The sequence below is a fragment of the Suricata suricatta genome, chromosome 14 (genome assembly GCF_006229205.1).
Source record: "Suricata suricatta isolate VVHF042 chromosome 14, meerkat_22Aug2017_6uvM2_HiC, whole genome shotgun sequence".
Classification (NCBI taxonomy): Eukaryota; Metazoa; Chordata; class Mammalia; order Carnivora; family Herpestidae; genus Suricata; species Suricata suricatta.
In genome coordinates this window covers 74610889-74626017 of record NC_043713.1, presented here as the reverse complement: position 1 = coordinate 74626017, position 15129 = coordinate 74610889, and the positions used below count along the sequence as shown (strand labels likewise).

General features: G+C 46.7%; 1 protein-coding gene across 1 annotated transcript in view; it reads left to right on the top strand.

Annotated features, from left to right (window-relative positions):
* Positions 1 to 15129, top strand: part of CCDC60 (coiled-coil domain containing 60) — a 165123-nt gene that overhangs the window by 106063 nt on the left and 43931 nt on the right. The window contains exons 3-4 of the mRNA XM_029922913.1: positions 5047 to 5217; positions 14365 to 14472. Of these exons, the coding sequence (XP_029778773.1) occupies positions 5047 to 5217; positions 14365 to 14472 (279 nt within the window). The remainder of the gene's footprint in view (positions 1 to 5046; positions 5218 to 14364; positions 14473 to 15129) is intronic.

Here is a 15129-nt window from a genome sequence, read left to right as displayed (position 1 = left end):
AGAACTCCCCTATGACCCAGCAATAGCACTGCTAGGGATCTACCCAAGGGATACAGAAGTGCTGATGCATAGGAGCACATGTACCCCAATGTTCATAGCAGCACTTTCTACAATAGCCAAATCATGGAAAGAGCCTAAATGCCCATCACCTGATGAATGGATCAAGAAGATGTGGTTTATATTCACAATGGAGTACTACATGGCAATGAGAAGGAGTGAAATCTGGCCATTTGTAGGAAAGTGGATGGACCTCGAGGGCGTCATGCTAAGTGAAATAAGTCAGGCAGAGAAGGACAGATACCATATGTTTGCACTTATAGGTCTAACAGGAGAACAGGAGAAACCTAATGGAGGACCAGGGGGAGGGGAAGAGGGAAAGAGAGTTGGGGAGAGAGAGGGACACAAAACCTGAGAGATTATTGAATACTGAAAATGAACCTAGGGTTGAAGGGGGGGGGGGGGGGGGGAAAGAGGTGGCGGTAATGGTGGAGGGGACTTGTGGTGAAGAGCGCTGGGTGTTATATGGAAACCAATTTGACAATAAACTATTTTAAAAAAAAGAATCTGACTCCATTTTTGATGTGGGATGGTTGACAGCCTGTAAGGATGCAGGTCTGAAGTCAGCTTCTCAGAATCATTAGGCAATAGAAGGGCACAGGTTGCCCAAGGAAGGAGGGACCACTCTTGTAACACCCAATCAGGAAAGGCCAGTTAACACCTTTAACATTTCTAAGGGCGGGCCTAGAGATGGAAGCTATAAGATAATCACCTATTGCTTAAGACTAGTCACACCCTACGTGAGGGTCCTGGGCCCACTCTGTGATTGATCAATACTCTAAATGTTGTGATTGGCTCCCACCAAAAGTATCAATGAATGGTTAAACCTGCTGTCAATATACTTGTGTCACCATTTCCTGTAACGCCCCCTTCCCAAAAAAGCCCCTACCCCGCCATGTTGGGGGCGCTCAGCATGAATCCACTGCGCCAGTAAAGTCTGTGAGCCAGAGCTTAGGCTCAGCCAGCCTAAACTCATAATAAAGCCCTTTGCTTTTGCATGCGTGACTCGGTCTCCCTGGTAGTCACTGGTTTTGGGGGGTGATATTAAAATCTGGGTATAACAAGCTCTCAAGCTCCCGGTACCTCCCCTTGCTCTCCTGTCCACCCCTGGGCAAACTAATAAGAAAATGCAGTTGCTGGAGGGGAAGCTCCAGCCACAGACCGGCGACCGCTCACCGCAGCCGCACTCCCTGACCATGATAGAACCTTAAACCAGTCACCTCTCCGTGATCTCTCTCAAGCTGAGTTCAGACCTGCTCCGCCCAGAAAGCCTCCTTACGTGAGTAGTAAGTCACTTCACACAGTTTTGGTACAAATCTGTGGTGTCAGTTTCAACCCATGAACCCAGTTTTGAGGGAGGGGTCTCCGTGAAGTCACACTCCAGCGGTTGCTGTCACATGAGCCTGAGTCCCCAGCTCAGTTCTGCATTTGCTCTGTTTGTGCCACAGCAAGAAAACGGTCATTTGTGAAATTAAGGGGTTGCCAATGGTAACAGTTTTCTTTTTATCAGGTAATCCTGCAACCTCAGGATGCTCTTTGATGAGTGGATTCAGAGAAGCTTGAAAGCAAAATAGAAGCACGGTGTTTTTTCAAACACGAATTCCACATCCTATCAACCAGCTCGCATTCCTAAACTTAAAAATAAAAGCAGGCGGGGCGCCCCTGGGTGGCTCAGTTGGTTAAGCATTCCGCTCAAGCTGTGACCTCAAGGTTCGTGAATTCAAGCCCCACACCTGGTTCTCTGTGGTCAGCACAGAGCCTGCTTCAATCCCGTCCCCTCTCTCTGCCCCTTCCTTACTGTTCGTGCTCTGTCTCTCTCACTCTCTCAAAAATAAACAAACATTCAAAATATTTTTTAAAGCAAATAAATAAATAAATAAAAGCCTGGCAAAAGCACCTAGCACGGACAGTTAAGGGCCGACTTTATCTGTAATGTGGTTTCCCTTTGGGAAATTTTTGTCTAAGAGAAAACTGAGAGATCGTTTTGCTGTGACAAGAATATGAACTGGGCGGATAATGCCTGCTCCCTGCCTGAAACCGGCTGGCTGGGCTGGACATGTGGCATGTAGTGTAGACATTCGGAAGAGTTGACATGAGCTAAGAAGCAGGGTCTAAGTGCAGAAAAAGATCACTCATGACCTGCCGCTGACATATTTGTAAGAAACTCAAATACCATTATTTCGTCTAAGCTGCCATTGAAGCTAAAGACACATCACTTAAAATGAAATAAAAACACTGCCAATTAAATTAGGACAAGGCTTGCTTATCCCTTAGAATTCCTATTTCCTAAAACTATGGTGTCATAATTTTTAAAAGTTCTTAACTGTCTTAGACAACTTTTAATAGATCACTCTGTTTGCATAAAAGGGGAAAATAGAAGAGAAATACATCGCTGAAGCTATTCTTCAAACTTCTTCCCATTTAAAGCCTGGCTCTTCTGAATCACACTCAGAGTCAACCATTCTGGATGCAGCATTTCTTAAAAGGATGCTTTGCTACTGTCTCCAAGATTCTCTTCCTAGCTGCCGACCCCTAGTCTGCAAATTTTGATATCGGCACTGTCTTGACTTTATAAGGAAATGTCCAAAAAAAAAAAAGGATGCTTCAGACCCCAGCTCATGATCCAAAACATCCAGGGGGCTGTGTGTGGTCACGCTGTCAAGTAACAACCAAGTGTGAGTGTGTAGGTGATAACAAACACAACACAGCTGCCATCTGGCTGGCAGTGACTGTGAGACCCACCTACAAACAGGCTGACATGTACAAAGTTGTGTACTGCACAACTGGTCAGTGCAACGGAAACCACAGGAAACGCCTGTATAAATGGAATTGATCTGGTGCGTAACAGGATGTTTTGTGGTTTTGTATTGTTACTAGCTTAGAAAGTCGTTCATGAAAACTCAAGCATTTGCAGATTCCTGAAGCATTTCTAGAAGTTCTATTTCTAGCAACTTCCAGATGGGGCCTCACTTCCGTCCAGGCCCTGCAACACCTGTTCCCTGCCAGCATTGCCAGTCCTGGCTCTGGCCACTCTCCCACATTCCTTCTACGCTCCAGCTTTTTAATGATTCTTGTAGTTTCCCAAACGGGCCATCTTCAGGCTCACCTGTCCTAGTCTGTTCCAGCTGCTTTAACAAAGTGCCATAGGTTATGTGGCTTGTAAACAACAGACATTTACTTCCCACAGTTCTGGAGTCTGGAAGTCTGAGATCAAGTGCACGCATGGTTAGGTTCTGGCCAGGACCCTCTTCAGAGTTGTGGTCTGCTGGCTTCTTCTTGTATCCTCACATGGTGGGCAGCAGAGAGAGGAAGCAAGCTCTCCTGTGACTCTTACAAGGATACCAATCCCTTCCATGGGCTCCTCCCTTATGACCTCATCTAATCCTAATAATCTCCCCCAAACCCAACCTTCTGATACTATCATGCTGGGGAGGGGGGTAGGATTTCAACATATAAATTTTATGGGGACACAAATATTTAGTCCATAACATGCCTCTTTGCATTTACAATTGCCATTCCATTCACTCGTTTGCCATTTCCCACGTTTTCTTACTGGCAAATTCCTGCTTATCCCAAATGTCACTTCCTTCAGGAAGCCTTCTTAGATTTCTCTAGGTTCCTGTCGTCTTTGCACTAGAGTGTTCAGAGTGCATGCTTCCGGGTGTGCTTCCTCTATGATATCATGAACTCACTGGGGGCAGATGCCTTGTCGTACTGCTTTGTGAAACTTCAGTCTCCTCACAGTGCCTAGACTAGCAGGTTTTCAGGCAGTGCCTGCCAGAGAAATAAATGAATGAAAAGTTATCACTGTGTGACACAATTTGAAAAATACTGGAAAAGCCCCACATCCTGCCTCCCAGCTTTTCCCCAATGGACAATACAAGAGTCCACTGTTGAAATGAAAATGTCCTCAGTAATGCCTTAACTCTTCCTAGAAAAGGAGCAAGGATTAACTAGTGATACCAGAATCTAACCTTGATAGCTTGCTGAGAATATTCCCATCCAAAACTGAGCACAAGGAAAGGACAGAAGAGGGAAAAAGTCCACTCAGAATAAAGGAAAGGAGATACGTCTTCATCCAGGAAGATGTCTCCAACTACCCCCTAGTCTGAATTAGGTGCCCTCTTCCTACAAAACTCAGAATCCTTCCTACCTCCATCTTTCTGTGTCATTGACTTTCCACGTGCTCTTAGAGACCCAGGGTCCTGTCCATTACTGTACCCCCAACAGTCAGCACAATTCCTAGTACACATTGGTTGTTCAACAGGGATTTTAAGAATAAAACTGAATCTCAGGACCAATATTCATGCCTGGGAAAACATGGTGATGGTCCAATGTGGTGCCTGACAACTTCCTGGAGATTCCAAGCTCCAACCCCAAGGTGACAAATGGCAAAGTCAGGGAGGTGTGTACCCCATCAGGCACAGAATGTCCTGGCCGGTATCAAGATGTCTGATTAGAAACCAGTGCTTGAGTGAGCAAGAATAGAATCGTGAGGTCTCAACTTACGTATCTAACACAAGTTCCTACAGATTGTGTTCACTCCACTTCTCCAGTCACATGAAAATGTGAAGCAAATGTGAACATTTAGGCACATCTGAGAGAAGGCAGCCTTGGCCAAGGGGCCTGGGCCTTAAAGTACTGATCTGTTACTGATTATCATGGGCAAGACCCTTTCCATGCATAAAGGTATCTGATCCTGTGGGGTGTGGATTATTATGCTCATTTCATAGCACCTAACAGAGTTCTTGGCACCTAGTAGGTGCTCAGTAAATATTTGTTGAATAATGGAGTGAGGATGGAACTGAGACCGGAGAGGTTAAATATTCAAGGTCAGGTCCATCTGACTCTGGAGTTCCGAATGCAAGAAATTCCTGCCCTGCAGGTAGGAGGGTGCCCTTCAGAGATGCTCAGTCCCAGGATAATACGGCATCTAATGGTCGGCTCAACTCTGTTGCTGTCTCTCCCTCCCTCTTCCCCCACCCCCAGCACGTTGGTTCGGTCGGTGAAGATAGGCCGCGGGTACTTTAGCATGCTGCGGGAGGAGAGCGCCTTGAAAAAGAGGGAACAGTACCTTCAGAAACTAAAAGAGGAAGAAAGACATAAATTCCAGCCAGCAAAAAAGATCTCAGAAGTCCACTATGGCGATATTCTTTTGCCGTAAGTATATGGTGGCAGGTACAGTGTCCGCACTCTGGGGAGGGGCCGTGCAGAGTGAACGCCATTCGGTTGGGCTGAGGGGTGGTGGTTGTCTCAGACTGGAAGCCCCGTCCTGGGGTGTGGTGTCTGACCTTCTCTTTTAGGCTGCTCCAACCTACCTGTCAGCCTCACCTTCTGGTACCCGGTGGAGCATCTTCTGTTACAGACACCTGTCCTCATGTCTGATGCTAAGAGCTCTACAAGAACTCTTGCTGGTCCCCAAGTGTGCCTCTGCTTCTCTTTACCAAACTTACCCCTACCTCTAGACATGTCCCCATGCTGTTCCTTGGGCCTTACATACCCTTCCCCACACCTTCTTCAACCAAAGTTCTACTAATCATGAAAGCCCAGCTTAAATGCTACCCTTTCCTGATACTTCCTGGATCTCAGCCCAACCCCCTCCAGAACCCATTTGGACTCGGGGTTCTTGTCACTCATTTGTGTGCTGATTCACCTTAACCCACATCAATATCTCCATTCTAGACCTTCAGCTGCATTCCCAAATCCTAGCTCAGTGTCTACCCAAAGCAGGTGCACAAGAAATGTTTGTTGGTTTGTTGAATACAATAGCCCCGTCTTTCCATAAAAGGTTCTTCCTCTGGCTGGGAGAGGACCATTAACAGACTGGCTCGTTATGAAATGTCCATTCACACTGACAACAGCAATAGTGATGGTGACAATAACAACCACAACAGTAGTTATTATGAGTGTCTACTGTGTGCTTTATACACACCGTCTCATCTAAATTTCAAAACATTCCTTACATAGGTGCTATTATTACCCCCTTTTTAGGGATTAGGACAAAAGCTTAGAAATGCTCACATAGTTCCCCTGTGACTAAGGTCATTAGTTAGAAAGCATCCTTGAGTCCCAATTTTTGAGTGACACCGAAATTCCTAGCCTGTGCCATTCTGCATGGACAGACTCTTTGGATACATAGCTTATGCAGACTGAATGAGGTACAAATCAGGATGGGAAGGAGGTGCTGAAGCATGCAGGAAGGAAATATGTGGTAGAAATGGCCTGCCCCTGTAGTGTTGTCTTATTAGAACAGTGGTCTCAACTTTGACATTAGAATTGCCTGGGTAGTTTTTAAAATACAAATTCCCAGGAGAAGATGATGGAGTAAGAGGACCCTAAGTTCAGCTCATCCCAAGGATGCAAGAGATAGCACAAAAATACCAATGCCTGGGGTGCTTCCCAGGCCAATTACATCAAAATCTCTGGGGGCATTACCTGGACAAAGTATTTTTTAAACTTCCCCAAGATGGGGGTGCCTGGATGGCTTAATTGGTTAACATCTGACTTTCACCTCAGGTGAAGATCTCAGTTCATGGGTTCAAGCCCCATGTCGGGCTGTGTGCTGACAGCTCAGAGCCTGGAGCCTGTTTCCGATTCTGTGTCTCCTCTCTCTCTACTCCTCCCCTGCTCGTGCTCTGACTCTCTCTATCTCTCTTTCTCTCAAAAGTAAATAAACATTTAAAGTTCCCCAAGATGATTCCAATGTGGAGCCAAGGTTGAGAGCCACTGTGCTCGGGCTTCAGGGACCCCGATTGCCGAGTGGCAGACTAAAAAGGAAAAGGAAGCCACAGCAGATACCCCTTTTCCTCTGCACCATCTCCCAAATTCTGTTCTTCAGAGAAGAACTTAGAGAAGTACCAAAACGTGCTTCTCAAAAACAAGGGTCCTGTCAGTGAAATCCTACAATGTGTGACCTTTCCATGGCTGGCTTGTTTCACTTACCAGAATGCTAATGGTCAGGGATCTCCTTAAATCTCAAGGCTTCAGGTGATAGATACAAATCCTGAGTGCAAGACCATGAGGGGCTGTTATATTTCTAGATACTCCTCCCAGAAAGTGCAGCCCTTGGGAATTCCAGCTTATTGTAAGAAGGGCTTTCTCTTCAACACCTCATTTGTGCAGACCCTAGGCTACGGTTTCTCTCCCCCTTGCCCTCTATGATCTGATCTGATAGAGGGAAAGAGAGAATCTTAGGCAGGCTCTGGGAGCGAAGCCCCACACAGGGCTCCACTCCAGGACCCTGGGATCATAAGCCTGAACTATAATCAAGAGTAATCACACTGTGTGCTATTTTAGAAGGAAAGTTAACCTTTTCTAAATTGACAAATGTCACAAACACCAAGACAGCACTCATGCTAGCTTATGTCTCTGGCTTTCATTTTGGCTTGAAGATTCCCACTTGGTGTCAGCTTTGCCCTTTTTTTTTTTTTTTTTGGCTGTTTTGTCCAATGTTTTTGATTATATTTACCCTAAGGATCGATCTAGTCTAGTCTAAGCTAGTCTACCATTTGTGCATTCATTTGTTAACTCATTTACCCATCTGAAGATGAGAGAAAATACTTGTGCTTTACCATCCCCACACCAGGCCTTTTAACAAGTGGGCATCCCTAGGAGAAGCTTTTTTAAGGGGAGCAGGGAGTATTTAAAGGAATATGTAGATACAGAGAAAGAGCAGAAGTGCTTCATGTAAGAGGCAAAATGGAGACATCCAGAAGACTCGCCAAGAGTGTGAGCAGAAAGGGACCTTTTAGGGGAGAGAAAAGAGAAAAGGCAGCCACTGCTAGGAGAAAACAGAGATGTCTATAAATTTTTTTATGTTTATTTTTTGGAGAGAGAGAGAGAGAGACAGAGCATGGACAGGGAGGGGCAGAGAGGCTGGAGACACAGAATTCAAAGCAGGCTCCACGCTCTGAGCTGTCAGCACAGAGCCCGACGCAGGGGTTCAACCCCATGTGAGATCACTCACTTGAGCCAAAGGTGGACACTTAACCACCTGAGCCACCCAGGCACCCCAGGAACAGAGAAATCTAATGGGGTTTTTCATGAGGTTCTGCCTCCTAGCATGAAACATAAATCCATTTCTCTGTTTCCCCATGAGATCTTCAGTGAGATATCAATGGTCCCTTAGTGCAATATGGTCTTGGACCTTCATCTTGGCCAGTTGGAAAGGAAGATTGGTGATGAGGAGGCTACTTTGATCCAGGCCCCTTCTCACTGCACAACCAACCATTGTATATTGAAGACCTATGATGTGCAGGGCCTCTGGGGGCACTGAAATATGAAAAGGATTAAGGGATGGTCCCTACCACATTCGGTAGGAGCACAACAAAGCACCATGAGGATGCACACCAGTGTGCCCGTCAGTGTGCCCATAAAGGAAAACCACTCCTGCCATGTTGCCATGTTTCCCCTTTACTGAGATGCCATGACCACACTCACAACGCTGCTGACACCAGATGTGTGGGGTTTCCTCGCACACCAAGCAATTCTTGGTGACACCAGCTGGGCATCCGATCATCCAACTCAATTCTGACGCCATCTGCCAGGAGGTAGCATCAGATCCCACAGGTTAAGGGCTCAGTCCCACAAGACAGCCCCACACTGTCACCTGTCCTTCTGACTGACTGGCTATAAATCAGGGTTCCCATGACCCTCCTCCTCGGGTTTGATCATTTTCTAGGGTGGCTCACAGAACTCAGAGAAACACTGACTTACATTTACCAGTTAATTGTATAAAGGATGCAGATGAACAGGTAAATAGGGTGAGGTCTGGAAGTGTCCCAGATCAGGAACTTCTGGCCCCATGGAGTTGAAGAGTGCCACCCTCCTGTTATGCAGATGTATCCACCAAGGCAGAAGCTCTCTGAATGTCATACTTTGGGGATTTTTATGGCGGCCTCACTATGTAGTCATGATCTATCATTAACCTAATCTCCAGCTCCTCTCCCCTTTCCTGCAGGATAAGGAGAGGGTCTGAAAGGTCCAGGCTTCTAAAGATGAAGGCCTGGTCTTTCTGGTGACCAGCTCCCACCCTGATACTATCCAGGAGCCCACCAAGGGTTGGCTCATTAGAACAAAAGACATTCCTACCACGCCAGAAATTCCAAAGGATTTAGGAGTTCGGTGTCAAGAACCAGAGTCTAAGACCAAATATTAGAACAAAAGATCTTCCTACTGCTGTTACCACTTAGGAAGTGGCGAAGATTTTAGGAGCTCTGTCCCAGAAGTCAGGGGCAGAGACCAGTAGATATTGCTTCTATTGTTTCACAATGCCCATCCCTTCCAAGTTAGGGGGTGAATCCCTTCCAGGTTAGGGGGTGAAAAGAGAGACTGTATAGAATTCCATGAAGTATGACTTGTGAGCAGGATTTTTAATGCTGAGTAGGAAGAGACGTGGTTAGACACGTCAGGACCAGCTACCTGTGGCCAGCATTTCTGATTAGGAAGGACACGGCTGAAAAAGGAGGGTGTTGATGGTGTCACCTTTTGACAAAAGTCAGAAACATTTTCAGAGTGAAAAAAAAAAAAAGCAGGCAAGTCATGACCTGAGCCACCTGCATCCAGCCACCCACTGGGCCACCAATGAAGTAAGGGACAGAGGCACATGATAGAGAGAAGGCTACTCAAAGAGTAAGGGGGTTCTTACTCTTTCCATGAGCGTTCCAAGGGCTTAGAGCAAAGTCTGCCTTCGCTGAGCCTGATGGTGTTTACAGTCTGCTACTCCCAAAGGCACCAGGCTTTCCCGACATAAAGAGAAAGAATGAACTCATGGCTTTTCTTTTTTGCACGAGCTGCACTCAGATTAATGGGCACAGAAACAGGCACTGGGGAAGGGGGAGAGGCGTCTGTTAAAGATTCTCCTGCAGCTATTTAAATAGTTCTGTTGCCATGTTTCCCTTGTTTGGATGGGGTTTTAATCCATGGCCATAGAACACAATACTCTCTTCTCCCATCCATGTTTCAGTGTGCAAGACGTGGTTTATTTAAAGTTTAATAAGTTTAAATATGCACGAGATCATCCTTCCCATAGACATTGGTCTCCTTGTGTCTTATCTGGTGGATCCTATGAGCTGCACAAGCCTGGTGATTAAAATAAAACTGAAGGCCATGATGGCGGTGTAGCCATCAAATGCAGGTGGGGAAGCGGGGGTTATAAAACCACACTGGGCGATTCTCCACACCAGACCAGGGCAGCGGTGAAGAGCACAGTCCCTCATAGGACTACTTAACTTTGGGCAAGTCGCTGTACCTCTCTGAGCCTCCTTCACCCGTATGAATGGCATCCAACTCCCAGGTCTCTTACAGCAGGATTGAATGAAACGCTGTTTCCTTGAACAGAGCCTGGCAAAGGAGACTCACTGAGTAACTGTTAGCTATTATTATGCAATAAGGTGACTTTGATCTCTCTGGGCCTCAATTACCTAAGATCCTCAGATTTATGGCTAAAAAATCTTAATTTCCAGAGGCTAGAAAGCCTCTCTCATCTAAGAGCCAGGTGCTATAAATATAATTCCAATCACAGGAGTATCAAAAAGACAAGTGTTCGTTTAAAATGCTTTTTTAACAAGGTATTTGATCTCGTGCATTATAAAAGCAGGGGAGATTACTTCCCCCTCCCCCTGGATCCAAGACCCTAGGATCAGTTCTGTTAGACGGAAGTTTTAAGTCTGACAAAGAGAAAAAGGAAATCAAGCACGTCCGCAAAAGATTTCTGCCTGCTAGCAGTCTTTCCCACTGTGCTCAGTGACCTCGTTTTTCAGTTGCAAATTCAGCTGAAAAGGTGAAGAAAAACAAGGGGTAGAATTTGTCTGGTTATTGTGGTTGAGAGGCGACAGAAACCCAGAGATCAAGGACTGTGACAGTTGGGTTAATTTCTATGTAATCTAAACCACTGGGGGACATAACCGAGCCAGTAAAACTGGGCAAGCCAGTGTATTTGTGGTTTCCTCAGCTCTGGGGCTGAATCAAGAGCTCATGGAAGTGGAAATCAAGGGATCTGGATGCCGGTCCTATTTTTTAAATTAACTCTGTGACCCCAGGATTGTCCTTGAATTCTCAGGAGTAAGGTAAATTCCTAACGTGTGTCCCCGTTCTGCTCCTCTGCCCCCTCCCGCCTCATCCCCCCACCCGATCACACACACTAAACCAGAGGGATCTTTTCAAGACATGAATTGCTCTCAGCTTAAAACCCTTGATGGCAGCCATTTCTCACAGGATAAAGACCAAGGTCTGAGCAGGGGGCTACAGGACTGTGGATGTGTTAATCCTGTCTTTCTCCCTCGGCCCCAGCCACTCTACTCCTCTACCTGCCCACTCACGATATGCCCCCCAGGGAAGGGCTTTCCCCATCCCATTCACCTACTTAATTCCCTTTCAACCTTGAGAGGGTAGCTCACTGCTGACTTTTGTTCCAGTAACTAGTGCTGTTAACAACCATTCCAAAACTTAACAACTGAAGACCACAGGAGTGCCTGGTGGCGCAGTGGGTTAAGCCTCTGACTCTCGATTTGGGTTCAAGTCATGATCTCATGGTTTGTAAGTTTGAGCCCCAAACTGGACTTATCCTGACGCTCAGGATTCTCTCTCCCTCCCTCTCTCTCTCTCTCTCTCTCTCTCTCTCTGGGCTTCCCTGCTTGCACAGTCTCTCTCTCCCACTCCCCCTCTCTCAAAATAAGTAAAGACTTTTTTTTTTTAAATTTAAAAAAGGAAATAACTTAAGACAACAAACGTTTATGTAGCTCACAAAATCTGCTGTTTGAGCTGGGCAACGGTAGGGGAAGGACTGTCTCTAGCACCTCTAACTGGTGCAGCTCCAAGGGTCCGTTTCCAACATGGCGGCAACTTGGAGCTGGCTGTCAGTTGTGAGCTTGGCCGGGGTGGAGACCCAGCGGCCACGGCTCCTCCCTATGAATTTCTTCAGAGGCTGTCAGCTGCCTCATAGCATGGCCACGGCTGGGTGCTAGCAGTGAGCGTCCTGAGGGGAAGCTGCCGGTGCCTGGAGCCCGAGCCCAGAAATGGGCACCACACCAATTTCCTTTTGACACATTCTATTAGCTCAACCGCTCACAAAACCGAGATTCAGCGGAAGGATACATACGCCATCTCTGCCTTGGAAGAGAGTCAGAGAACTTGGGGTGTGTGGGTCTAAATTGCCACAACTTTCCCCCACAAGAATTCCCTGGCTCTGTTTCAGCCCAACTCCCTATTTCGTGCTGTCAAAAAACGATAATACTCTTTCTCTACTCAGCCTTATCACAACTGCGTGTTGGGTCAAGTCCGTTTCTGCCCCTAGACTCTAAGCTTCAGAGGGTCTGTCTCATTCATTGCTGTGTCCACAAGACTCCAGCAAAGCGATGTTCAATAAATACGGTAGACATGAATGAACTAGGGAACCCATCGATGAGTCAGTCAATGGAGGTACTTAGACTGAGGCTCAGAAACTGAAAGGTCCTAAAGGAACTTGCACGTAGTGGGAAGCAATAAGGTGGATGAGGAGCGAGAAGCTAAGGGATGTGTGAGTCTCAGGCCAACCCACCGAGAAGCCCGCACTGAGTGTAAAGCAGGCAGCGACCTTGATCTTGGGTCCCACCTGACTCTTACCAGTCAGAACAGGGACCCAGAGTGGCAACAGCCTTCCGGTTTTTAGAGCCAAAATCTTTCCATTTTTATGTGAAATCTCCCAATTTTAAAATACAGCTGATTCAGAAACACACACACACACACAGCAGGCTCATCAAAATGTGTCTACTGGCTAGATTTGGTCACTGGCAAGAAAAATAAAAAATTTAAAAACCTGTGACTCAGACTTGTTAGAAAGAAAGAAAATACGGTATTTTATATAAATGAAATGATTTGCTCCATGATGGTGGAGGGAAAAATCTAACATGGTATTAAATGTAACTTAATGTTTCATTTTGTATAAGTAAATGTCCAGTGGTTTCAAAGATGAACTGCCTGTCTGGGCTATTTCCCCCTTCTCTAAGCAAGCCCCCTCCTCCCCTGTCCCCAGATGGTGTCTGGCTTGGAGGGAAGCTTCCATATTCTCTATGGGGCAGAACATGAGGTTCTGGTTTCCCATAGCAGCCAGCCTGGTGGCCGCAGACGTATGCCTGGTTGTGGCTCATCTCTCAGGGCACACTTGTGCCTCCTTCTAAAGCTTGAAGTCCCCCACATTTCATGGCAGTCTGTAGAGTTGGATGAAGCCTCTTTAAGGAAAGGACCGGAAACAGGAAACACTGACTCCAGGCAGTTCCTTACCTGTGTTTCATGCCTTCATTTCCACTTCTCATCAACCCCATGGCCAGGACCCCATGGCCAGGCTGAAGCCACCTTCCTCTCTCAGGCTGAAATTAGTGCAATACCCCTAATCGGTCTCCTTGCCTCTGTCTTTGCCCTCCACCTCCCCTGCCCCACCCCCAGACCATTCTCAAAATAGCAACCAGAAGGATCCTTCCTGAATGCAAGTCAGGTGTGTCTTCTCTCAGCTCAAAATCCTTTGCTCTCCTTCTCATTTACAGAAAGGGCCCAAGTCCCCTGCAAGACTAGCTGCAAGGCCCCTGTTCTTCTTCCACCTCCTCTCCCCTCCCTGCTGTCTCGGAAACACAGCCCACCTCAGGACATTGGCACCTGTTGTTTCTTCTGTACAGAATGTGCTGCCCGAGACATCCCCGAATGGCTCATCCCCTTATGCTCTGCAGATATCAAATGTCACCTTCTCAGGAATGCCCTCCCTCATCACCCTACTTAAAATTGTAACTCCCAGCCCTCCCGCCCTTTTGAACCCCCTTCTCTGTTTTTTATTCCTCACAGCATGTCTCACTATTTAGTATAGCAGGGGAGGGAGGGTTAGCAAACTCCGGCCCATGGGCCACATCTGGTCCTGAGGCAGGTCTTATAAAGTTTTATTGGAACACTGCCATTTACATATTGTTTACATATGTCAATGACTGCTTTCATTCTACTAAGTAGTTGTGACACAGACTACGCATCTGACAAAGTCATAAATATTTGTCTGGCCCTAATTTAAGAAAACATGCCCCACCCCTAAGCTATAGTAATACACCACACCGTTTCTCTATTTATCTTGTTTATTCTCTTTGCTCCTCTAGAATATGTGCTCACGAGAGCAGGCGTTTTCACATGATCCGTTCACGGGCTGCTTCCAGAAGCCTCATCTCTTGAGGTGGACTTATTGCCTGGGCCATACTAGGTGCCCAATCATATCTGCCAAATACCCGCTGGCAAGAGAAGGAGGCATTTAAAACGGCTGCTCACTGCTCACTCTGCTTCTCTCCGCTTCTCTTTCAGAGCGCACAATGAAGCCAAGATCAGGAAGATGGGCGCCAGAGTCGTACTTAGCCCATTCGTCCCCGTGCACAGCTGCATCATCTCGCCCTCGCTGCCCGTGGCTCACGTGTAAGTAGGCTCACCTGCCTTGCTAGCTTATCAGTTAAAGCCAAGGTCAAATGGCTCAAGGAGCCAACAATGCATAGGGAGCTGCTGAGCTCTTCCTTTGCCCTCCTGAAAGGGACATAGAGCCTGGAGCCAGAGACGCTATCTGACACACAAAAATAACAGAAAGCAGACATGGTGCTTTAGAGCTAAGTGGCAAATCTTCTGGGACTGAGTCATCCCATTCCGTACTGAGCCAGACGCTCTAATGTCAAATAGTTTGCAAAGCTTGATAAAATCTGTCTGCAGCCCTCACTGAGCGTATGCAACAACATCTCAGCCTGGGCTCAGGGGACATGTTTTCCCCAAAACTCAAGGAGCTATTTCCCAGAGAAGCACCTGCTGTCTCCTGACCTGAGGCATGAACTCCTCATTGCATGGTGTAACAGGGGCTAATCAACCCTCCGAAGAACACTGTGGCTTTTTAAAACCTTGGCATCTTGTTCTCCTTGTGTCAATTCCAAAGAATTACACACCCATGTTTTTCTCCTTTGCTAGTTAGTACTTTTCAACCAGAAGATTCCAGGCATGAAGACAGACACTTCTGACTTCAGGGCAGGGTTTCTCAACCTCGGCCCTATTGACCTTTGGGGATGAATAGTTCTTTGTAGTGAAGGACTG